The 24,462-nt window shown below is 48.2% G+C and overlaps 1 protein-coding gene across 1 annotated transcript; it reads left to right on the top strand.

The window, feature by feature from the left end:
* Positions 1-2,390: 2,390 nt before the first annotated feature.
* Positions 2,391-12,645, top strand: SPATA2 (spermatogenesis associated 2). The gene is made up of 3 exons (XM_036418359.2): positions 2,391-2,665; positions 7,951-8,394; positions 9,387-12,645. Exons 2-3 carry the CDS (start codon positions 8,059-8,061, stop codon positions 10,602-10,604), a joined length of 1,554 nt encoding a protein of 517 aa, XP_036274252.1. The 5' UTR covers positions 2,391-2,665; positions 7,951-8,058; the 3' UTR covers positions 10,605-12,645.
* Positions 12,646-24,462: the final 11,817 nt, after the last annotated feature.

Below are 24,462 nucleotides of genomic sequence, written 5' to 3'. Positions count from 1 at the left end.
TGACTGTTATATAATCTGCTAATCATTATGTAATAAAATCTATAAAAGATACTTCTGTGATTCCACATCACCAAGCGAAGAAATCTCGGGCCTTCAACCCCGTCTAAAATATGAGAAACGTGGTTCTCTTCAGTGACTTTGGGTTTTTTCTGATTTTAAATGTCACCAAGTCTCAATGACCAAGGTTTCCTACTGGCAAAACCTTCTTAAAAATCTGTTCCCCTTTTGACTCTCACAGAACCACAGAGCTGGAAGGGACTTATTAGCAGGCTCATGCAGTCTTGCAACAGCTTCCAAAGGACAGTTTAGAGTTGTTGCAAAGTCAGAGAGTTTGGATGAGGCTGGAATTCCTGCAAATACTACCACTTTGCAGGTGATTAAGAAAGGAGCTTACACACTAGCTGATAAAGACTGAATGAAGTACAGTACATAAAGTCCTTGAGTGATGCTCAAACAGCAACAGATATAGTAATCCCTGCTGTTTGTATTTCTTTTTTTTTTACATATATATTTTATTGATTTTTTACAGAGAGGAAGAGAGAGGGATAGAGAGCTAGAAACATCAATGAGAGAGAAACATCAATCAGCTGCCTCTTGCACACCCCTTACTGGGGATGTGCCCGCAACCAAGGTACATGCACTTGACTGGAATTGAACCTGGGACCTTTCGGTCCGCAGGCCGATGCTCTATCCACTGAGCCAAACCGGTTTCGGCGATCCCTGCTGTTTGGATAGCAAGCAGGTTGTTGGTTCTCCAAATGCCTCCCCATGTATTATGTCATTGACTCCTGAGACAAGCCCACTGGCTTTTGCTCGGGACACCGAGGCTGAGAGAGAGAGAGAATCCTACAATTAAGGAATAACTATTGGGCACCTCATGATTAGGCTTGTTCAGAGCTCAGGGAAAACAGATGTATAAGGAGCTCCAGGTCTTGTGGGGAGTCAGGTCCACTGTGGTTAAGAGCTGAGATAAAATGATGAAAGACAGCCCAGCCCGAGTGATTAAAAAACACCACACCCTATGAGAGGGGAACCTATGAACCGGAAGTCACAGTTTGATTCCCAGTAAGGTCACATGCCAGGGTTTTAGGCTCCATTCCCAGTTGGGGGTGTGCAAGAGGCAGCTGATCAATGATTTTCTCTCATCATCCATGTTTTATCTCTTACTCCCTCTCCTTCCTCTCTGATATCAATAAAAAATATTTTTTAAAAATGATGACAGTGTTGTGGGGAACCAGAGGAGGCTGGTTTTTGCCTGGAAATATCATGGAAAGCTTCCAAAAGGCTGTGAGGACTGAGCTGGGGCTGGAAGCCAGAAAAACTAGGAAGGACATTTACACGGTGGGAACAGCAAATAGAGGCAGAGGCCAGGAGAGTAGAAAAGCATGAGAAGCGCAGGGAGCCAGAGCATGTTGGAGGAAGAGAACTTGGCATGGAGTGGGCTCTAGTCTTGAATAAATGTCTGGGATAAGCTAGAGAGATAGAATGAATGGTTCAGTTGCAAATATGTTCAACAGCCTTGAGTATGTACTAGGCACTTTGCAAGCATTACAGATTCAGTGAGTGGTGAACCACAAAAACCGAGTCCTCGGGGAGCTTATGGGCAAGGTGGTGGGTGGGACCAAAGACAAACCCACGAAGTGAAGTAACAAGCCACCAATATCGATGCCAAGATAGGTCACGCCGCTAGCTACCACAGGTGCCTGGTGAAAAGTCAAAGAAATGAGGCAATATCTTGGTTTTCCCCAATGCTGACTTCCCTTTAAGGAAATTGAGGGCAAGAGAGAGGTCATTTCTTTTAACTTAACCAGGTTTAAAAAAGAAAATATATTTAGATCTTTATGCCAACTATGGCAATAAGCGGTTTCCATATATGAAATTCAATTCTCACATGAATTCCAGGAGACGGTACTATTACAACTCCGTTTTACAGGTGAAAAAACGGAGGCGCGGGGAGGTTAAGTAACTTTCCCAGGGTCAGGCAGCTAGTAAGGGGCAAAGGCAAAGCTGGGACACCTTCCTCTCAAGGACAGACAGCCTGAACATCAACATCCCTCTCCAGGCGGGACTCAGCCTCGCGCGATCCCGGCTTCTCTGGCTTCTGCAAGCCTGGGCATCTCCGCCTGTAAGGAGGAGGGACCCAACTGTCAGCCTCTGCTCCGGGGTCATCCCCACGGTGGGCAAGTCCGGGAGGCGGAGGCCGAGGGCCGCTCAGTCTGCGCCGGCAGCGCGGACTCCACCGTCCCGCTCCTCACCGGTTCCCATGACAACTCGGCTAGCTGCCACCCAGGGGCGGCCGGCGTGCGTCACTTCCCGACCCGTTTACTTCCGGGTCCTGGCCCCAGCTGGGGTATTGCCTTTCAACCTCTCGAGGGATATTCCGCCGTTTCCGTGCTCGCTCTTCGGCCTTCCGCTGCTTCGACCGTTGCCCGTTGGCACCGGCCTTTCCCGGCCCAGCGCGCAGCCGCGGCCCGGCCTCCCTTCGGGCCCGCCTCCGAGGAACGTCATTTCCGGGCCGATTGTTTCCGGGTCGCCGCTGGCCCCGGGTACTGGTCTCGAGCCCCTGCAGCCGCCGTCAGCGGCTAGAGCCCACCCGGCCCGGTCCGGCGGCGCCCGTGGCTCTTTCTCGCTCCCCTCAGCCGGGCGTCTCCGGGGCGGCGGCGGGGTAAGTGCGGGGACCGCGGCGGAAGCCGCCTCGGGGGTTTTCCCAGGCGGAGGGAGCGTTCGTCTCGGCGTCCAGGGAGCGGGGTCCCCTCCCGTGCGGCGGGAATGCCCGGCGGGCCCGCCTCTCGGCACCCCGGGGCCCAGCTTGTCTTCAGGATCCCCGCTCCCCCAAGGACTGCTCGGCAGGCACCTAGGACCAGACAGGGTGGCTCAGGGCAGTCCGGAGGAACACCCCCTCGTTGGCATCTCACCAAGGAGGAGGACATCCCAATTCCACCGCGAGGCAGTGACGGCGCAGTGGTCCTCAGCCCAATGTTTTGGCGGCTGACTTGGGTTTGTGCTCACTGTGTGACCTTGGACAAGTCACTGAATCTTCTGAGCCCCAGTTGCCCAATGAATTAGTTAACCGGGAGTGAGCTTACCTGTGAGGACTGTACTAGGGATGAGATGAGCTAATGCTTGTGAAGCACCATCTCTGGCATACAGCAGGCGTCGCATAAATGATAGCTGCTGTCCACTTATTCACAGGCCCGTGGGGAGGCCCGAATTTGGGTCTAGGATTTTTTTTTTTTTTTTAATACACCTCCGACGTGGCCTTCCAAGGTTACCAGGCTGGGAATAACCGCCGCCAGCTTCTGTCCCCTGCAGGGAGGGAAACTGCTTCCTCCAGGGCCCCTCGGAGAGGCAGCTGCCGCTAGGGAAACCCGGTTTCAGCACCGCCGGGGTTATTTTCAGAGGTTGGGAAGGCCTCTCTCTCTGATTTTCTCTGGAATCTGGTTGGGGTGTGGGGTCCCTCTGGTCTTGAACAGCCAGTGGGAGCTGTCTAGGATATGTCCCCAGAGCCTCGGGCTTGGAAACGAGTGCAAAGGAGCGGGGTGAGGAGGTACAAGGGTTGAACTGCTCTGGCCTCGCTGCTGCTGGGGGGCTGAGGGAAGTAAGTCTAAGCCCGCTGAAGCTAGACCAGAGACCGTAAACCTGTGGACTGGGCAATGCTGGGACCAAAATAGCTCCTGCTGTGCAGGGAGGGGGCGCCTTCCGATGCAGCTTGGGGAATGTTTCTGCTTGAATGGGCCAGCTGAGGTAAAGCCAAGCTATTGCTCTGCTTCCCAGAATCATTTCAGTTCCCTTCGGTGGGGTTTTAAACAGATGAACTTTTCCTTTGTGATGTTTAAAAAAATAATAACGAAAAAGCCGCCGCCTCCCTGACTGAGATATCTTCTCTTCACCGATTTGCTTTTCATAAGAGGCCCAGGTTGTGTCCCTTTTAAAAAGCAAATCAGCGAAGTGCTGACCAAGCCTTTTGGCTCTGAGCACCTGCCTGACTTTGTTAGGGATGTTCAGTGCCTTTTTTTTCTTTCTTTCTTTCTTTTTTTCCGCCAGACTGGCACGCCTTGGCTTTCCAGTCCTTGGGTTGCCTGGAGAAATTAACAGCTTCTGTCACTGTGCTGTCTGGTCTGTAACCACACTGTTTTTGCAGTGAGCGTGTTTTCGGTTCTTGCAGAGGGTTGGAAATAAATTGCTGGTTCTATGCTCGGAAAAGACACCTGCTATGACCAGCTATAATGCAGCCTGTATTTTCAGAAAATGTAATCAGGACGGATGATGTCAGCTGCTTTACCACTGGCCAGGCTCTGGCCAGCCTCTTCCCTTGGCCCTTGAGCTTACATCATAGAGCTTCCAGCCCCGTTCTGTGTGGGAAGATGTGAATTTTGCTACTACAGGAATTTTGGAACTCAACTCTGCTCTCCCTGCCATAGGGCCCTCTAGCTTGGTTGAGCCCTTTCAAGTAGAGCTGTCCAGCAGACACAGCTGACAGCTTTGCTTAAAAGCAGTGCGGCTGAGAGCTCGAGCCAGGATTTTGGCATCGGACGAAGATTCAGACCTCAGATCCACTTCTTAGCTGGCCTTGTGACTTAGGACAAGTGACTTGGCTTCTCTGAGCCTCAGTTTTCCCTTTAACTTTGGGGCTGTCCTGTGGATTTCATTGAATTACATTGAGCTTCAGGGCCCGTGTATACTAATTGCTTGGTGAATGGTAGTAATTTTAACAGTAAATGAGGCAGATGGGGAAAAGCACAGGCGTCAGGATTGGCCAACTCAAATTCAAATAAAATGCAGCTTTGATCTGAAGCTCTGTTGGGCAGATTGTTTAATGACTTGGTTTCCTCATAGCATTATTACATGGTTTAGATGTGATGATGCAGTTGAAGCGGAAAGCCCAATGCTTAGCACGTAGGACCTCAATCATTGTTTTCTTCTCTCCTTTCCTTAATTATCATTTAGCATTAATTGTCTTTCACTTTTTTTCTCACTACCTAGGTTGGTTCAAGATTCTTAGATGGGTTCTCATCCTTGATTTTAGGATTTTGAACACAAACTAGGCTATTTGGATCACTTCTCCTTGTTTATTGTTTGCTAGCAACAAACAAGGGTGTGAGTGTGGTGTGATTACAGAGCAGCAGATGCAGAGCTTGAGGATGGCTGACTTTGTAAAAAAAAAAAAAAAAAAATTAGAACCCTGGCTGGTTTGGCTCAGTGCATAGAGCATCGGCTTTCGGACTGAAGGGTCCTGGGTTCAATTCTGGTCAAGGGCATATGCCTGGGTTGCGGGCTAGATCCCCAATGGGGGGCGTGCAGGAGGCAGCTGTTCAATGATTCTCATCATGGATGTTTCTATCTCTCCTCTCCCTCTCTGAAATCAATCAAAATATTTTAAAAAATAAATAAAAACAAGAAATCATCTTCTGGGGCTCAAGGCTGACTTTCTTGGATGAAAACTCACAGCAGTGTTTAGGAGGATAGATGTCCCTCTATTTAAATTGTTCTCAGGTACCAACACGCAGTCTTTGGGGCCAGAGGCAGGATGGAAGCTTTCTTTAGATAAAAAGTGACAAATGCATGTGGGTGTCTATTAGCAAGGATAGTGATGTCTTCTCTTGGGTTGCAGTACAATTTTGTTTTCCAAGAGAACATACATAGTTTGTAAAGTCTTTCAACTAGAATTGAGGGCAGGACTATATCTTCTCAACTGCTGTCCCCTATTGTTCCTACCACCTGGTTTCTACCCACACTGCCTCCAGCCAGGGCCTGGCTCGAGGTAGATGCTTCGTAAATTCTTGATGAACTCAAGAATCAAGGGCGATGGGAGCACCACAGGCTCCAAGTCAGAAGGTCAGGCTGGGATTCTGGGTCCACTTTTTCTAACCCTGAGCTACTTACAGCACATCCTGTCACGGAGCCTCTGCTCCTTCTCTCTCCGGTTGATCGCCAGGATTCTTGGGACAGCCAAAGAAACTAAAGCATCATGATTGTTTACAGCCTTTGCATCGTTCATTTCACCTGTCTTATCAGACATTTGCTAAGTGCCAGGCTGTGTTAGGCAACATGGTGAACAAAACACATGTATTGCCTTTGTGGAGTTTACAATGGAGGGAGACAAAGAGAGGAAGTTAGTAAATGAATAAATAAGGTTGGTAATTTCAGATGGTGATTATCCCAGGATGAGTGGGTAAAGAAAGACTAGGAAGGTGGGAGTTACTGAGCTGGGGTTGTCAGGGACGGCTGCTATTTGAGCTGAAGCCTGAATGAGAGCCGGCTATGGGAAGAGTCAGAGGAAGAAGATGCAAAAGGAACATGTGCCAAGGTCCTGAGACAGAAAGGAGCTTGCTGTATTTGAGGAGCAGACAGGTCATGTGGGTGGAACTTGAGGGAAGGGAGAGACTGCTATGAGAGGTGAGCAGAGCCTTTGACCTTGGTCAGGGGGTCGAATGTCATTTCCACTGCTAGGAGCCTCCTTCACTCAGACAGCAGCTATTTGTAAAGCACATGCCCTGCTCCCTGCACCCATGGAGCTGTGACAGGACAGGCAGGGCAGGTGAGTGTGAAAATGCACATCTATTCTGTCAGATTTGTCCCACTCTGATCTTAACTTCCTGAGAAAGCTTGGCGTCTTAGGGGGGGTTCTAGTACCTTAAGACACAGGAATGGCTGCTTGTCTATCAAGGTCTTCTTTGTAGCCAGCATACTGATTGCATACCATCCTCCCACCAGCTCTGAACCCTGGATACTATTTTTTTTCCAGATGAGAAAACTGAAGCCCAGAGAGGTTGAGTAATTTGCCAAAATAACCTAGAAAAGCAGGCCCAGGACTCACTCGAGGAAGCCTTGCTTTGGAATCTGTTTGTCTCCCCATGCCATATTGCCCACCCTTGGCCCTGGCAATACTCCTCAATAAATCCATTTTGCTCCCAGCATTGTGGCATCAAGAATATTGCTGGATCTGTAAATATGCTACTAACGGGTGGCCAAGCAGACAGCAAGAGCGTATAGATTGAGTGTGTCCCAGCTCAGAACATTCTATCCTCTCCCAGCGGAACTGTAACTGCTCTTACGGTAAAGGGGAATGCAGGCCATCACAATAGATATAAGCACTCTCAGCGGCCAGCAGCCAGCAGGGTCTCTTTTTAAAATTCCAAACAGGATCATGTCCCACTTCCCCTTGCTTTGAACTCTTCAGGCAGGTGCTTCAGACGGCTCTTGGAATAAATATAAAATTCTTAACGTGCTTTTCGAGGCCTTGGGGAATGGGATGTTGCATTTGCCTGCAGCTTCATCTCCCCTCCTTCACTGCTACCGCTGCAGCCGCACTGTAGGCGTCCTTCTGCTCATAGCCAAGCTCTTTCCTTCCTGCCTCAGGAAAGCAGGGTGTGGTGGTTACAGGCATGGACTTTGGAACCAGATTGCCAGGTCTCTCATCTCAGATCTGTTTCTGAATAGTTTTTTAACTTTCAACAAGTTCCTTAGTGTCTCTAAGTGTCGGTTTTTATATCTGTAAGATGGGGATAACAGTAGTATCTCTCTCCAAGGGTTGTTTGAGAAGACAGAATGTGTTAGTATGGGTAAGTACCTGGCACGCAGTAAGCACTGATAGTGTTAGCTCAGGGCCTTTCTCCCTTCCCGCACCTCTGCTGTGACACCCTTTGTCCACCTCTTTGCCTGGCACATTCCTCATATTTTGGGTCTGTCCCTGCCTCAGGAGGATTTTTTAACATGACTCCTCCCTACAAAACCAGCTTATGTGCCCCTAATATTTTTCACTTGTGAGCTCGCTGTGAGCATGTGGTACGTGTTCAGTAAATGTGCTGAATGAAGGAGCAAAATGGGGCCCAGGGCTGGTGGTGCCCACTGTGCCTTGGGCCAGCTCTGTGTTTTGTTTTGCCACAGCAGCCGCAGCTGATGTGTGGACCATTGCAAGGGATGACCTGCTTCTCATTCTTCCCCTTCCAGAACACTCCACTGGTCCAGGCGGGCAACATGTTAGTGCTTCTAGCCATGTCCCTGCCTCTAAGCCAGAGGCCATGGAGAAGATAAGGTAGCCCCTCATCCCTGGATCTGATGGGGAAGCCCAGTTCAATGGATACAAAATATAAGGATGACTTATTTCGGAAGTACGTGCAGTTCCATGAGGGCAAAGTGGACGCCACCCCCAGCAAGCAGCGGCCTGGCAATGATGAGTACCTGCGGGTGGCAGCCTCGACCTTGCTCAGCCTGCACAAGGTGGATCCCTTTTATCGATTCCGGCTGATCCAATTCTATGAGGTGGTGGAGAGCTCCTTGCGCGCGCTGAGCTCCTCCAGCCTGCGGGCTCTGCATTGCGCCTTCAGTGTGCTGGAAACGGTGGGTGTCAACCTCTTTCTCTACCCATGGAAGAAGGAATTCAGAAGCATTAAGGTAAGGTCTAAGGTAGGGCCCTCCACACTGGTCTCCCTTCTGCTTTCTTGTCCCTTCCAGTCCGCCTTTCGAGGGCTTGTGCCAGTCGGATCACATCCCTCCTCTGCTTGCAGACTCTCCTGTTTCCCACCGCCTTTGAGATAACAACCAGAATTACCCCATGGCTTCTCACCTTGCCTGTCTGTTTAATGTAATCTCTTAACGGGGTCCCCACCCCTGGCAGCTCACATCTGCTGCTGGGAGGCTAGAAAGGCAGGCAGCACCCAGGTTGTGTGGAACCTTGAGGCCCAGGGCAGAGGGCCTGGATTTATCCTAAGAGGATTGAAAAGCAAGGTGGTGCCAGGATCAGTTTACATTTGAAGAGAATCCTCTGGCTGGTGTATGGGCAGTAGACTGTACGGACAAGAGTGGGGCAGGGAGACCAGTTAGGAGGTCTAGTAGTAACAGAGGAGTGAGGAGGAGGAATCTGGGAGAGAATTCTGAATCATCTGAAGGTGTGACGGCTCAGAAGGGTTTTCACTAAGACAGGGTCTTAAGTCTGACATAGAGGGTGGGGCAAGAGTAGGTTTGTGAGGACGTGAAACAAGTTTATTCTGGTATTGGTATTTATTATTATTTTCCACATGAACAATTATTATTATTTGCCCCACCTATATTCTTCAGACCTTTTAGAAATGCCAGCAAGGACTATTCTCATTGCTCATCTGGCCCTGCTTCTGGGGAGCAGTGCTGTGTGCCCTGAGTAGAAAGCTAATTGAAGGCTTTGTCCCTATGCTTAAGATAGGAGTGGTGCACCATTTTCCTCACACCAGGCCGCTGAGTTGTTGGTAAGCATTAACCTCTGCCTCCTGTAGTGAGGAGCTATTGGGATCACTCCCTTCCCTTCCTGTGGTTTCCTGCTTTCAGTGCAGACTTGGATGTGCCGCACTTTGAGGCAGTCTCCCTTGTGTGTCAGAGAGAAAGTCCTGCTTCTTTGTCCCCCTTCCTTCTAGACCTACACGGGCCCCTTCGTTTATTATGTCAAGTCCACGTTACTGGAAGATGATATCCGAACGATCCTGAATTACATGGGCTACGTGCCTGAGCTGGGGACTGTGTACAAGCTCACAGAATTGGTGGAGAGCCTGCAGGTGAAGATGGTCTCCTTTGAACTCTTTCTGGCCAAGGTGGAGTGTGAGCAGATGCTGGAAATCCACTCCCAAGTCAAGGACAAAGGCTACTCCGAGCTGGACGTGGTAAACGAGCGCAAGAGCAGTGCGGAGGACGTGCGGGGCTGCTCCAACGCCCTGCGGCGGCGGGCGGAGGCCCGGGAGCACCTCCCCGCCTCCATGGCTCGAGTGGCACTCCAGAAGTCGGCCAGCGAGCGGGGGGCCAAGGACTACTACAAGCCGCGTGTGACCAAACTCTCGAGGTCAGTGGATGCCTACGACAGCTACTGGGAGAGTCAGAGCCGGAAGCCACCCCTGAAGACCTCTCTGAGCCTGCGGAAGGAGCCTGTGGCGGCAGAGGTAGGGGATGACCTCAAGGATGAGATCATCCGCCCGTCCCCCTCGCTCCTGACCATGTCCAGCTCCCCCCATGGCAGCCCTGATGACCTTCCATCCTCCTCCCCCAGCAATGGCCTTGGCCTGCTGCGTGGCACGTACTTCTCTGCTCAGGATGACGTGGATCTCTACACCGACTCAGAACCGAGGGCCGCATACCGGAGGCAGGATGCCCTGCGACCGGATGTGTGGCTGGTCAGAAATGATGCCCACCCTCTCTACCACAAGCACTCCCCCCCCACCAAAGAGACCACCCTATCCAAGTGCCAAAACTGCGGCCTGTCCTGTAGCTCCTCCCTCTGCCAGCGCTGTGGCAGCCTGCTCCCCTGTCCCCCAGCCTCCAAGCCCAGCACCTTCCCCAGCAAGTCCTCCACCCATGACAGCCTGGCCCATGGGTCATCTCTGAGGGAGAAGTATGCGGGCCAGACTCAGGTGCATCTCCATTCAAAATCCAAGTCCTCCACCACAGCCACCTCCCGCTGTGGCTTCTGTAATCGCCCAGGTGCCACCAACACCTGCACCCAATGTTCGAAAGTTTCCTGTGATGCCTGCCTCAACGCCTACCATTATGACCCCTGCTGCAAAAAAAGCGAGCTGCACAAGTTCATGCCCAACAACCAGCTGAACTACAAGTCCACCCAGTTCTCCCATCTCGTGTATAGATAAACTGGGCCTTGCACCTCCCTGCTACAAGGGCTACATCACTGATCTTTCTGGTTTCATGGGGAAGAAGTGTTAATGCATTGATCTGGGAAGCTGAGAACTGCACTTGACCATGTAGGTGCCGGGCATCTGGGTCAGCTGCACCATGTGGGAGTTCACTTAGTAACTAACTTATTTCAGCTGATGGCTGCTTTGTCTCCTGACAAGGGAGAGGGTGGCGCTTCCATTCAGATTCATTTTTGCTAATCTCTCCAAACCCCCCCCCCCCCTTTTTTTTTTTTAAGAGAGGATTTCTATCTCTGGGATTCTTGCCACATCTGCCGTTCCCACCACAAAGCCAACTTGGACTGGGAAGGGCCCTCCAGGTCACTTCCTGGATTGGTGAGCTAGAGGCCTGTTGGCTTGTGAAATGAGCCCTCCTGCCACACTGGGCCTCTTCCAATGGCTCATCCCCCTTGCCACCCCCTCCCCAGACACAGTGTTAGCGGAATGCCATCCTGTGGCCACCACAGCTCAGTTCAGCCCGTGGCGCCTGTGAACTTTGCTCCAACACATTGAAGTGTGGACCTTCAACAGCAGGACTCCCCTTTCTGTTGTTTGCACATGCCCCTCTTACTGTACTGTAAATAGGTAATTTTTGAAGTTTATTTTTAAATAAATATTCATCTTGCTGTGCGTTTCAAAGTGGTTAAAACATGTAGCTATTTATAAAGATGCCCGGGTTCTTCAGTCTTCCAAGGGAGCATCTCATGCCCTTCTGTGAGGTGTCCTCCACTCACTGCAGTGAAGGTGGAGCAGTGTGGGGGCAGAGGAGGCACAGAGACAGTATTCCTGAGTCGGTGGAGAACCACTGTCTTCCCTACAATAAATCTTTATACACCTACCTCCAGTGTGCACTCCGGGGGTCAGTGTGGGCCAGGAGGTCGGTGCACCTGCAGACTGTGAAAACCTAGTGACGAGTCAGGAACCTCACCTGCGGATCTACAGCCTGGTCTTTGCCACTTGCCGAGTGTGAACCTTGCACTCCAAACTTCTTCAGTCTTGCTTCAGAAGGAAACTCATTTGGGATTTCCATCACCCCTCCATCTCGGTCCTCCTCTCTTCACCTGTTTCCAGGACTCTGCAACGTTTGCGATCTTTTTGCACTAAAAGTGGGCAGGAGCTGGCATGCACCCATGAATAGGTGTGTCTGGAGATTCTCAGCTGAGCCTAAGCATTTCCAAACCCGAAGGCCCTTTAAACTCCTCATGTGAATGACTGAGCCCTGGATTTTCCTTTCGGGGTGCAGAGCAGGAGTGGGGCAAGAGTTTGAAAATAAAACTGATTCCTTGTGAAATAATAATATATTCTAGCCATAAATGTGATGTACAGAATGTTATAGGAATTTACATTCAGTGGGTTTTCTGGTGGAAGGAGGTATTCAGCTCTTGAACAAATTTAGATCTGGCTGAATCCTGAGGCCACTGTGAATTTGCTGGTATTCTTCCAACTCAGTTGAGTGATTTTAAGGATTTTCAAATCTTCTATGGCTTTTTTATATATCTAGTAGATCAGATGTAGATATTCAATGTGTATGTAAAGCTGAATTTCAACTAACTTTATTACTAAGATCACCCCTTTCTGGGGCATTCATCTTTGATGTTCTTCCTTTCCACATTTCAGAAGTGTTAATGCCTGTCCCACTCCTGAGAGCTCTAGTTTTCTAGTTTTCCATTTCCACATCACTCCAGCACTACAGTAACTCTTAACCAGCCATGATGCCACGTAACTTATGCAGTGGACAAAAGCAGGCATGGCTACCTTATTCTCAGAGAGAAAGTCCAGTATCTGTATCATCCCGGAAATACCGTGTCCGTGGACTGGAACAGGAACTGCTCTGACTGAGCTCCTCCTTTGTGTGTGTCTTACTGTATGAAGTTGCTGTGAGTGAGAAAGTTAATTATATGCTAATTTAAAAGTGCAGATGTTTTGCATTTGATTTCTACCAAGAGTTGAAATGTTGAGAGATGATATAAAAAAAAATAAAGTGTCTTCCATTATTAAATAAAGTCTTTGTGGTTTTATGTCGCCCTTCCCTGCTGCTTTGAAGTTTGAATACTCAATTCTCTCCCCCCCTCAAGCTATATTTAGTTCTTTAATAACATTTTCTTCTCCATGAAACTGACAAATAATAAGAGCCAGCATTTGCGTGCTTATACTGTGAGCTAGGCACTTTATATGCTGAGACTTTACATGCTAGAGCGTATATAATAGTCTCAACACTCCTATAAGATTACAGATGGGGAAACAGGTGTACAGAGTGCAGCCATGTTGCCCAGGAGAAATTACTGTTGGCGGTGACTGACAGTCATTAAATAATATTTGAAGGCTGTAATGAAAAAATTAATTCTGTTTTTAATTCTTTCGATCCATTTAAATGCCTCAAGGAGGAAGTCAGTTTAATGCTAGCTTGTCTTTAACAAAGAGAAAACAGGCGTCGGGCTCAGAGCCTTTGGCAGAATCTTAGCTAGGTTTTCAGTTACCTTTTTAGTATAGGCATACTGGTTTTCCATCTACAGCAATGTCAAGAAATCCCTTTAAAAATAAATTTGTGGTTTTTTAAAAAAATGATGGTTGACTCCAAAGCAAAATATGGCAAAAATCTTAAGGATGGTATATGAGCAGCAGTTGTTTGGGGTGACCTGTGCCCACGATGCTGAATCCACTGCTGGGTTGGCCCCACACGGTGGCTTAGTTGCAGGGGAAGAGACTGAATAAGTTTCTCCGTTTCAGGCACTGGCTGAACAAATATCCAGGCCTTGGGCCATATCAAGGCCCAGGTGCTGGGCTTGGTTTTAGCTATATCATAGGAAATGGCGCCCACCATCCTGGCTGCCAGGAGCAGCGGCTTCCTAGGGGTGAACACCCAGCCTGGGAGAGCAAAGGAAGCCAGACACTTGCTTCTGCATCCAAAGTAGAGCAGAGACTTCCAGCAGATTGCTTAATTTGTATATGTAAATGACAAGCATATTTAAACATCATCAGGCCCACCAGATGTACATTTGCTCTGCTGCCAGCTCCGAGCACCCATCTGTGGCACCCACATGCCTGTACTAGTGTCAGAGGGATGAGAGCTGCAGCAAATTGAACCCTGATCTCCATTCACCCCTTCTCCCTTGAAAATGGAAGCCCTGATTTTCAGACATGGCCATCCGGAATTAAAAACGGCCTTTTCCAGCCTCTCCTGCAGCCAGGCATGGCCATATAACTGTCTGGTCCCTGGGATACAAAAGTGCTTCGTGTGGCTTCTAAGTTGTCCTTTCTACCCTGCTCCTCCTTGGCTGGAGAGGCCGTGCTGGCTGGAATGGAGCAGCCACATGAAACTCAGGTGGAAGCCAAATGAAGAAGAGGGTGGGACAGTAGCTGGAAGGGTTGGGTCCCAGATGCTATTATCTTTCTTAAACCACATTTTTCCCACTTGCTCTTTTAAAAAACCTTTTAATTTACCAAAGAAATACAATGAATCTCCATGTGCATTGAACTCAGCTTTAGCGGTTCAACAGTTTCCAAGTTGTGGCCAACCTGGTTTCCTCTCTACCTGTTCATCCACACCCCCCCCCTGAATTCCTTTGAAGCAAATTCCAGACATCTATTTCACTTGTGACTATTCCAGTATGTGAATCTAAAAGATAAGGACTTTTAAAATGCAGTACCATTATGTCTAAAATTTTATAGCAATTCCTTTATAGTGACGACTATCCAGTCACTGTCCCCCATGTCTAGTTGTCTTATAAATCCACGAGAGGTCTGGTGCATGAAATTCGTGCATGGTCCCCTTAGCCCAGCCTGTATCCTTTCCAATCTGGGATCGCTCTCACAATCCAGGACTGCTGGCTCCTAATTCTCACCTGCCTGCCCTCCTGATTGCCCCTAATTGCCCCCTCCCCCCACCCACCTCCAGTCTGATCACCCCAACTGCCTCTGCCTGCTGGACTGATCGCCCTCTTCCCCCACCCCACCAGCCTGGTTGCCCGTAACTGCCCCCCACCCCCCCACTGGCCTGGTCGCCCCCTGCTGGCCTGGTTGCCCCTCACTGCCCCACTTGCTGGCCAGGTTGCCCCATGCAGCCTGCTGTTTGGTCATTTGGTCACTCCTCACTAAACTCCCTGCTGGCTTGGTCGCCCCATGCAGCTTGCTTTTCAGTCATTACTGTGAGGGCATCCTGACCAATTTGCATATTACCCTCTTATTAGTATAGATACTTTAAAAACAATTTGGCCTGGCCGGTGTGGCTTAGTGGTTGAACATCCACTGTGAACCAGGAGCTTACCATTTGATTCATAGTTGTCAGGGCATTTGACCAGGTTGTGGGCTCAGTCCCCAGTATGGGACATCCAGGAGGCATCTCATCATTGATGTTTTCTACCTGTCTCTCCCTCCCCCTTCCTTCTGAAATTAATAAAAATGTATCTATATAATGAAAGCCTAAGCAGCCATTACGGCGGGATGATAGGAATGACCAGTCACTGTGATGCACATTGGCCACCAGAGAGCAGATGCTCATGCAGGAGCCGGCCCTTGGTGGCCAGTGTGCTCCCACGATGGGCGTGCTGCTCAGCCAGAGGCCAGGCTCACGGCTGGCGAGCGCAGTGGCAGTGGAGGGGGCCTCTCCTGCCTCCAAGGCAGCCTAAGGAGCCGTGAGCTGGGTGGTAAGGACCAATGAGCAGGTGGGCGATAGGAGCGAGGGGTTCTGGACTGTGAGAGGATGTCCGCCTGTCGGCTTAGGCCTGCTCCCTGTGGGGATCAGGCCTAAGCCAGCAGGCAGATATCCCCAAGGGCTCCCAGATTGCAAGAGGGCGCAGACCAAGCTGAGGGACCCTCCTCTGAGGGCATGAATTTCGTGCACCTGGACTCGTTAAAAAAAAAAGTTTGTATCAGGTCCAAATAAGGTCTCTACATTGCAATTGGTGGATAGCTCTTTAAATTTGTTGTTGTTAATTTCAGATTGGAAGGGAGAGGGAGAGAGAAACATCAATGATGAGAATCACTGATTGGCTGCCTCCTGCATGCCCCCCACTGGATCGAGCCCACAAGCCAGGCATGTGCCCTTGACCAGAATCAAACCCAGGACTCTTCAGTCTGCAGTTCTATCCACTGAGCCAAACCAGCTAGGGCTGGTGGATAGCTCTTTAAATCACATTTACTCTAAAAAATGTCCCTATAGAGTATAGGGGCCCCATCTTTCTCTTTGCCTTGAAATGTATTTGTTGAAGAAACCAGAATGTCCTTTAGAGTTTGCCAGAGTCTATATTTTGCTTATTGTAACCCCTGCTATTCCTATGTTCTCTCAATTTTCTAAAAATTGGTAGTTAGCTCTTCTTTCTTTCCAATCCCTTACTGATTCAACTGTAGAAAAATAAAAATTTCTTATGAGTCAGGGCAGATGCTTCATAAATACGGGGTGAGAGGAAACAACGTAAGGCCTGGGTGGGACTTCTGTGTAAATAAGGTCTGGGCCCCGGACAGGCTGGGGTGGGCCCAGTTCTCAGATGGGCAGGTCTTCACTGGCAACGCATTTCAGGTGCCGTGTGAGGAGGCAGAAGAGGTTGAAGGTGACAGAGGCCTCAAGGCAGCCTTGGGATTCCTCCTTTGGGGCCTCCTGGCAACAAAGTCAGTGGCAGAGGTCGACCCCGGGGTGGGCCCTGCTGTAGGCTGAGCGAGAAACAAACCTGGAGCTCAAGAGTGGCTGTGGCATAGCCTGCGAAGAGGTCGATCCAGGACACTCCTAAGGGACAAGTCAGCCCCAGGACCTTTCGCAGTAAGTTAGCCCCCAGGGCCTGAGGGTGCGCCCACATCTGCAGCCGCCTCAGATCCTTGGTTCTGGGGAAGAGGCGAGAGATGCAGCTCCAGTCATTCAGCGAGAGCAAATCTTCCAAGCTTTCATCGGCCTCCTTGAAGGCTTCCAGTTCCCACGGTAACACAGATTGGAACCCCTCCTGGTTATGGTGAGCTAGGAAGTAGGGACAGGGCCTGCTCTGGCCAACCCCAGCACCAGGGCCCAAGCTGGTTGCCATAGCTAAATCTCAGGTGCTTCCCCAGCCAAATGGCTCTGCTTTTAGCCAGGCTCATTGGGCAGTCCCAACTGATGTAAGTGAAAAAGTAAATGGCCCGCCAGTGTGGGCCAATGGTTGAGGTTTGATCCCTGTCAGGGCACATGCCTGGGTTGTGGGCTTGATCCCCAGTAGGGGGCATGCAGAAGGCAGCCAATCCATGATTCTCATTAGTGTTTCTTTCTTTCCTTCACCCTCCCTCTCTAAAAAAAAAGAATTTTATTTATTTATTTTTTTTTTTAAAGAAAAAGCAAGTAGAAATTGGCATCTCTAGTTTAACTGAGAAGTCATGAATGCGAGTGGCCAGGTGAGCCTGGACCTGTGCCAAGAATGGAAGGGAAACTAAAATTTAATCACAGGGGATAGCCTGGTTTCTGAGAAGCCCGTTTCTAGAGAATCTCCAGTTTAGGACTCTGTGGCCTTCAGCTAGCTGACTTTAGAAAGCCCCTCATTGAGGCTGAGGCAGGTGGAGGGATAGGAAACTGGAGGACTCTCATAGTGCGGCAGGAACTGGGTGTATGAATGAGGCTGCCTGCGCAGCAGAGAATTGTTTTTGTAATTTTTTTTCTCTCAGATTACCCAATTGTTCATGTGTAGAAAGCTACTGATATTTGTGTGTTGATTTTTAATCCTGCAACTTGGCTGAATTCATTTTTTCTAACTTTCTTTTTGTAGAATCTTTAGGATTTTCTATATATAAAATCACGTCATTTGAGAATAGATAAAATTTTACTTCTTTCCAATTTGGATGTCTTTTATTTTTCTTGCCTAATTGCTCTGGCTAGGAGTGGTGAGAGTGGGCATCTCACCTTGTTCCTGATCTTAAAATCTTTCAGTCTTTCATCATTGAGTATGATGTTAGCTGTGGCGCATACATTTTCACATATAGCTTTATTATGTTGAGGTGATTTCCTTCTATTTCTAGCTTGTTGAGTATTTTTATCATGAAGGTGTATTAAATTTTGTCAGATGTTTTTCTGCATCACTTTGTCCTTTATTCTGTTAATGTGGTATATCACATGGTAGTTGACTTTGAGCATGCTCAGATTTGGGTTTGAACCGTTTGGTAAGAATACTTCAGAGATGCTGTCTATTTCATCAGGAGGCACATGCTGCCCATTCTCTCCCATGGGCTTACATCCATGATTTTATTGGATGTTGCAAAATGGGGATATTCCAATTCTGGTGTTCCTTCTTTGGCAATTAGAATATTATAAACCTCACTCATTTATGGATAATAAATAACATTATAGACTGATAAACCAAAAGATAGATATAGAGACAGTAAAACAACAAGCATACTGTCGAATTACAGCGGGGAGGGTAGGGAGATCTGGGGGAGATAAGAGATCAACCGAAGGACTTGTATGCATGCATATAAATACAACCAATGGACACAAAACTTTGGGGAGGGAGGGTATGTATGGGAGGGGGGACAATGTTAAAATATGTACACAGATAATAATTTAATAAAAAAATGTAAAAAAAAACTTTTCTGTGTTGATGTGAATCTACACATGTGACAAAATTGCATAGAACTAAACACACATATACACATGAATACATGTAAAACTGGCTTAGTTTGAACAAGGTCTATGGATTGTACCAATGGCAAGTTCCTGATGGTGATATTGTACTGGGGGAAACTGAGTGCAGGGGTCATGGGACCTTTCTGTACTACTTTTTAAAATTTATTTTTTAAGTCATTTACTGTTTGACTACTAGTGGTATAGGAAAGGCAGGACAAATGCTTAATTCTTTCCTTTTAGCTTTACTTAGAATAATGAGTTGATGCCTTTTGAATCCACCAAGAGTAACTAATTTTTAATTATTATGAACTCATTGATTTCAGTATATTTTGTGTTTCAGCATTATTATTGTAATTTCCCATACTCAAATTCCCACCCCCCTCTTTTCTTTGATACTTCTTACCCTAGGATATTTTTCTATTTATTTTTAGAAAGAATGGAAGGGAGGGGGAGAGACAGAGAGAGGAACATCAATGTGAGACACATTGATTGGTATGTGCCCTTGACCGGAATCAAACCCATGACTCTTTAGTCCACTGAGCCCAACTGGCTAGGGCTCAAATTCCCATCTTTAGCCAGTAGGAATCTCCTCAAGCTGGCTCCTGCATCCTGACATGACCCTGAAATCTCTGATTGCTTCCTCTCTGGTATGAGAGGGGCTTCGGGTTCATCTTGTACATGTCCTGCCCAAGCCCTGGAATCAGATGCTTCTTCAAAGAGCCCTGCGTCCTTTCACTGTGCAGTGACATGTGGAGACCATATTGAGCACTCGGGGCTGAATGGGGTGTTTTCAATGGGAAGAGGTAGGAATAGGTTGACAATTTAAAAACAACATACAAATTAGAACTCAGGACCACAGAGTTTTCACTTAACCTCATGTCTTTTTCTCCCCACGATAAGAATCTTGGTTCTCAAAGACTCCAGGGAAGCCACTACTTATTTTTTATTTTGTCAACAAGGATTAAAGCTAGTCCTGTTTTATGTGAGGGGTCATGGGCCTGGGATGGCCCTTGGAGTGTCTGTTATTCCCAGAGCTGGGCAAAGGACTGAAGCCAGAGAGCGTGAGGAGCATTTGCAAGTTTGCACATAGGCTGAACTGGTTGCTCACTGCTCTATTAGGAAATGAAAAATCAGTGACACAGGTGAAGCCAGGGTGGGTGAAATGTGGTTTAAATGCAATTCCTTACTGGCTCCTTCTCTCCCCCCGCCCCTCAGAGGGACCAGGGTCCTGGTGTTGACCTTTCCAATCTTTCTTCACACTTCTGCTAAGTTGTCTGGATCCCTGAGCACCGTTCCACAGCGTTGTTCTGCATGTGTGTGTATGTATGTGTGTGTGTGTGTGTGTTTAAATATATTTTATTGATATTTCACAGAGAGGAGGAAGGAAGAGAGATAGAGAACTAGAAATGTCGATGAGAGAGAAGCATCGACCAGCTGCCTCCTGCACACCCCCCACCGGGGATGTGCCCACAACCAATGTACATGCCCTTGACCGGAATCGAACCTGGGACCTTTCAGTCCGCAGACCGACGCTCTACCACTGAGCCAAACCGGCTTCAGCTGTGTGTTTTTTTAAATATATTTTTTATTGATTTCTTACGGAGAGGAAGGGAGATAGAAACATCGATCAGCTGCCTCCTACTGATTCCCACCCGCCCTCCCCCCGGGATGTGCCCGTAACCAAGGTATGTGCCCTTGATTGGAATTGAACCTGGGACCTTTCAGTCCAAAGGCTGACGCTCTATCCACTAAGCCAAACCGGTTTTGGCTCTGCATGGTTTTGTATGTACTTCCTATCCTGCATTCTTCTGAAGCTTGCTTTGAGCTACAGATTGAATCTGAGATTTATCTGTTAATATGTTCATTCTGGGTTTGTATATTTGTCCATCCATTCTTAACTGCTGAATAGTATTCTACTACATTACTGTGTCACAGTTTACCCATTCTCCTAGTGACAATCATTTAGCTTGTGTACAACTTGCTATTACAGACATTTTTGTAGGTGTCTCCTAAGGCATGAGTAGTTAAGAGGCCTGGCCAGGGTGGCTCAGCTGATCGGAGCATCATCCTGTACATCACATGTGTCAAACACAAGGCCCGCGGGCCAAATTCGTCCCTCCAGGCCTTGCAATGTGGCCCGCACTGCGATGTCATCACTGCACTCCGCTGCGTTTCCATCACAATGACAGTTTATGACTGTTCAGTAAACCATTCGGCCCGCAATTTAGGCTGGATTTTAGATTTTGGCCCCTTCTCTGATTGAGTTCAACACCCCTACTGTACATCAAAAGGCTGCAGGTTTAATCCCCAGTCAGGGCACATACCCAGGTTTTGGGTTCATTCCCTGATATGGGTGCATATGGGAGAACCAATCGATGCTTCTCTCTCACATCAATGTTTCTATCTCCCTCTCCCTTCCTCTTCCTCTAAAACCTATATATATAAAAGCCCGAGTGACCGATTGACTGGTCAACCGGTTGCTATTATGTCACTGACAACTAGGGGACAGGATTGGGCTCCCTCCTGTCTGGATCAAGCCTGTGGGGATAAGGCCAAAAGTGGCTGACATTCCCCGAGGGGTCCCAGATTGTGAGAGAGCGCAAGCCAGGCTGAGGTACTCCACCGGCTGCACAAATTCATGCACCAGGTCTGTAGTAATAATAATAAATAAATAAAAGTGCTGGCTGATTTGGTTCAGTGGATAGAGTGTTGTCCCACAGACTTAAGTGTCCTGGATTCGATTCCAGTCAAGGGCATGTACCTTGGTTGCAGGCTCGATCCCTACCCTGGTCAGGGCGCTTATTGGAGGTGACCAATCAATGTGTCTCTCTCACATCCATGCTTCTCTCGCTTTGTCTCCCCCTTCCTTCCACTCTCTAAGAATCAAAGGAAAAATATCCTAGGGTGAGAATTAGCAACAATGAAAAATAAAGAGAAAAAGAATTTCTCTAGGGTAGGTAAACTTGTTTTGTAAATAATCAGATAGTGAATATTTTCAGCTTTGTGAGCTAAGAGGTAAAAAAAGAGTATGCACTTATATAATCAGAGAAAATAAGTTTTAAAAAATTCAAAACTTTATTTATGGACATTGAAATTTGAATTTCATATGAATTTCATGTCATGAAATGTTATCTTTTTTTGAAAAAAATTTTCAAACCATTTGAAACTGCTGCGTCAAAGCACGGGACACATCCAGGCTTTTGACAGGTGTCTCCATGTCGCCCTCCAAGGTGACTGAACCGGCTGGCCCTCCCACCAGCGAGGAGTTCGCTTTGCCACAATGTAAACCAACCACATTTTGTGCCCCCCCCCTTTTTTTTGTAAGCAAACCCCTTCCCTCCCCACCCCCCGCCATTTGCATCAGGGCATCATCTGAAAACTGCCTGGTGCAGAGGGCCTCTGGTCCTTTCTGTCCGCAGGACCAGGCTGATGCTAACGTCCCCAGGTCCCCCATCACCGACCCATCTTCCTCTCCACAACCTGAAGCCCATCAAGAAGAGCAGCAAATCATTTCTCAGGAACCAGGACCTAACAAATGCCCCTCACAGCTTACGTGGGGGACAGCAAAAGAATAAGCCTGACCTTCCAAGTGGTCCATAAAATAAATAACATCCTTCATTTTGACAGAGAAAATTGCTTTAAAAACATTACAAGATTCTGCCCTGGCTGAGTGGCTCAGTTGGTCGGAGCATTGTCCCAATACCCAAGAGTTTCGGATTTGATCCCTGGTCAGGGCACATACCAGGTTGATCCCTGGTCAGGAGTCAACCAATGAATACATGAACGGGTGGAACAACAGATCAATCTTTCTCTCAAAATAAAACCAAAACCCCACATGCTTCTGATTCACCTTGAGGACAAATCGAGCTTTGCAGGAGCTGTATTTGGAGAAAACGTTAAAGCCTTTGATAAACCAGAAACCTCAGCTGACTAGCAAGTAAGGAGACTTCCCTGGCTGGTGTGCCCCGTTCCTTAGAGCAGGGCTGGGACTGTGGGAAGTGAGCACCAGGAATATGCTAACAGGCTCTTCCATGTGGCTGAAGGCCCGCAGGTGACCTGCAGATCCCCATCATCCCCGCCCCCGCCCCCGAGCACTCAGCTCTCTCTCACCCCGACTTCAGGCAGGTCACGCAGAGCAGCCTGGGAGGACACCAATTCCCGTTAAGAAACGCTAAGGTTTTTTGTTTGTTTTCTTTCCATCTGGGATAATGCTGGCTCGGGTGGGAAAGGATGAAAAACAGGATGGGCCAGTGAGATAACCGGATCAGAGGAAATTAGAAAGTCTTCCTTCTTTTGACATATGGTCAGTGAAGTCCCTGAATATCCAACTCCAGCCCTAGCCAGTGATGCTCCGTTGGTTGGAGTGTTGTCCCCTGCACCAAAGGTCTTGGGTTTAATTCTCCCTCTCCCTCTCACTTCCTCTTTCTCTAGGATTAAGGAAAAACATATATTTGGGTGAGGATTAAAAAAAACAACAACTTAACTCCATTTGTGTGAGAAATGGCAGGAGCCTAAATGGAAGGGGGAGTGGCTACTTTTCCCCTTTAGGCTTAACTCTGACTGTGGTGTTTTCATTGAAAACATATGGCCTGGGGCCTCGGGAACTGGGCTCCTGGTTGAACAACTTCTTAATGATTCTGGCTGCTATATAAGGGACATTTCAGATTTGATTTTCTACTTAACCAGCAGGAGGAACAGATGCCTGCATTCTAGAGGGAATGGGGGAAGGATCTCTTTTTTATTTTTTCAGTTAAAGTTCTAGTCAATGGCAGAACATTGCTGCTGAGAGATTCCTTCTTGAATCAGGGACCAGTTCTAAGACCAGACCCACCCACTGAGGACTTTGCCAAATGTGTGGGCACCTCTGGAATATGGAACTGAGACCTTATAGGCCGAGTCTTGCTGGTGGCATACCTGATGTGGTTTTAAGGAGAGGAGGATTCCCACTCACCAATCTTTCTGCATTCCACTCACACAAAGGAATCTGCAGGCAAATCACGGCCTGTCTGGGCTGACTTGGGGGAGTCGGGCTGCCAACATTCTGGGCCAGCCTTACCCCTTGGCCTACAACAACCGGGGGTTGGTCAACATTCCCACTGTGAAAAGAGGTGGCTGGCCTGGGGGTTGGAGGTCTCAGTTTTGCCTCTAGGCTGAGGGTCTGAGCATCAGACTATGGAACTGAGCCACCTTCTGCCTGGCTCTGGCCCAGGCCAGCCCAAGCTTGATCTCTGGAGACCTAGGAAAAGCCAGCTCCTTTCCCCAGCTCCACAAGGCAGGCACATCTTCTGAATTTTCTGGCTAAACGGCCAGCTTCCCCAAAGGCACTCACTGACTTCACAGCCTTCAGCTCACTCTAAAGTTTACCTTCTCTACGTCCTATATATAGCTCTCCTGCCCATGGCCTAGACCTAAAAGAAAATAAATATGCAAGAAGTCAAAGTTATGCTGGATTTTTTAAATCGAGGCATTTATTACACCAAATAATGTAATTATTAAATATGCTAAAGGTAGACAGAAGCAACTTTTTTATTCTCAGGCAAAGACATTAGAAAACCCACCAGAAAAATGCCTCTCTATGGGCGTTTGCCTGTTCCAAAGATGACCAGCCAGCCAGCCAGACTGCTGAGGAACAGAGGCCACAGGAGATCCAGACCAGTGCTGGGTCCTGCCAGGAAAGGGGCCCCATACCCACAGCCAAGCCTTGGGGACCTTCCCCCAAGTACATCTCTACCAGTGCCATCTTCAGGTCTCAGCTAAAAGTGGGTTGCCAGGCAGGACCGGTGGCAAGAAGCAGTCTGAATCGAAAAGAACCTGTTTTCATTGCTTACTCTATAAAAAAATTTTTATGTTCCTGGCAAGATATTGAGTTTGCAATGCAACTTCCACCTCTGAGAAAAGACCCTGAGTTTTAGGGCAGGAAGTAAATTACTTGTGAGTTGGGAAATGAGAGAACAATATGATCTCTGCCTATTACTCCTCCAGTGGGGGTATCAGGTGGAGTAAAAGAATCCTGTTTGGCCGAAACCCATTTGGCTCAGTGGATAGAGCATCGGTCTGCGGACTGAAAGGTCCCAGGTTCGATTCCGGTCAAGGGCATGTACATTGGTTGTGGGCACATCCCCAGTTGGGGGAGGGAGGGTGCAGGAGGCAGCTGGTCGATGATTCTCATCGACGTTTCTAACTTTCTATCCTTCTCCCTTCTCTCTAAAAAATCAATAAAATATATTTTAAAAAAAAAGAATC

Source organism: Pipistrellus kuhlii, unplaced genomic scaffold (genome assembly GCF_014108245.1).
Source record: "Pipistrellus kuhlii isolate mPipKuh1 unplaced genomic scaffold, mPipKuh1.p scaffold_m20_p_6, whole genome shotgun sequence".
NCBI lineage: Eukaryota > Metazoa > Chordata > Mammalia > Chiroptera > Vespertilionidae > Pipistrellus > Pipistrellus kuhlii.
The sequence above is the reverse complement of the archived record's forward strand: the minus strand, read 5'-3'. Positions and strand labels throughout refer to the sequence as shown.

Bases quoted from the DNA above. Each gene is read 5' to 3' on its own strand.
- SPATA2 (XM_036418359.2), top strand. From the start codon at position 8,059: ATGGGGAAGCCCAGTTCAATGGATACAAAATATAAGGATGACTTATTT. The intron at 8,395-9,386 runs GTAAGGTCTAAG...CCTTCCTTCTAG, and splicing joins AGGAATTCAGAAGCATTAAG to ACCTACACGGGCCCCTTCGT.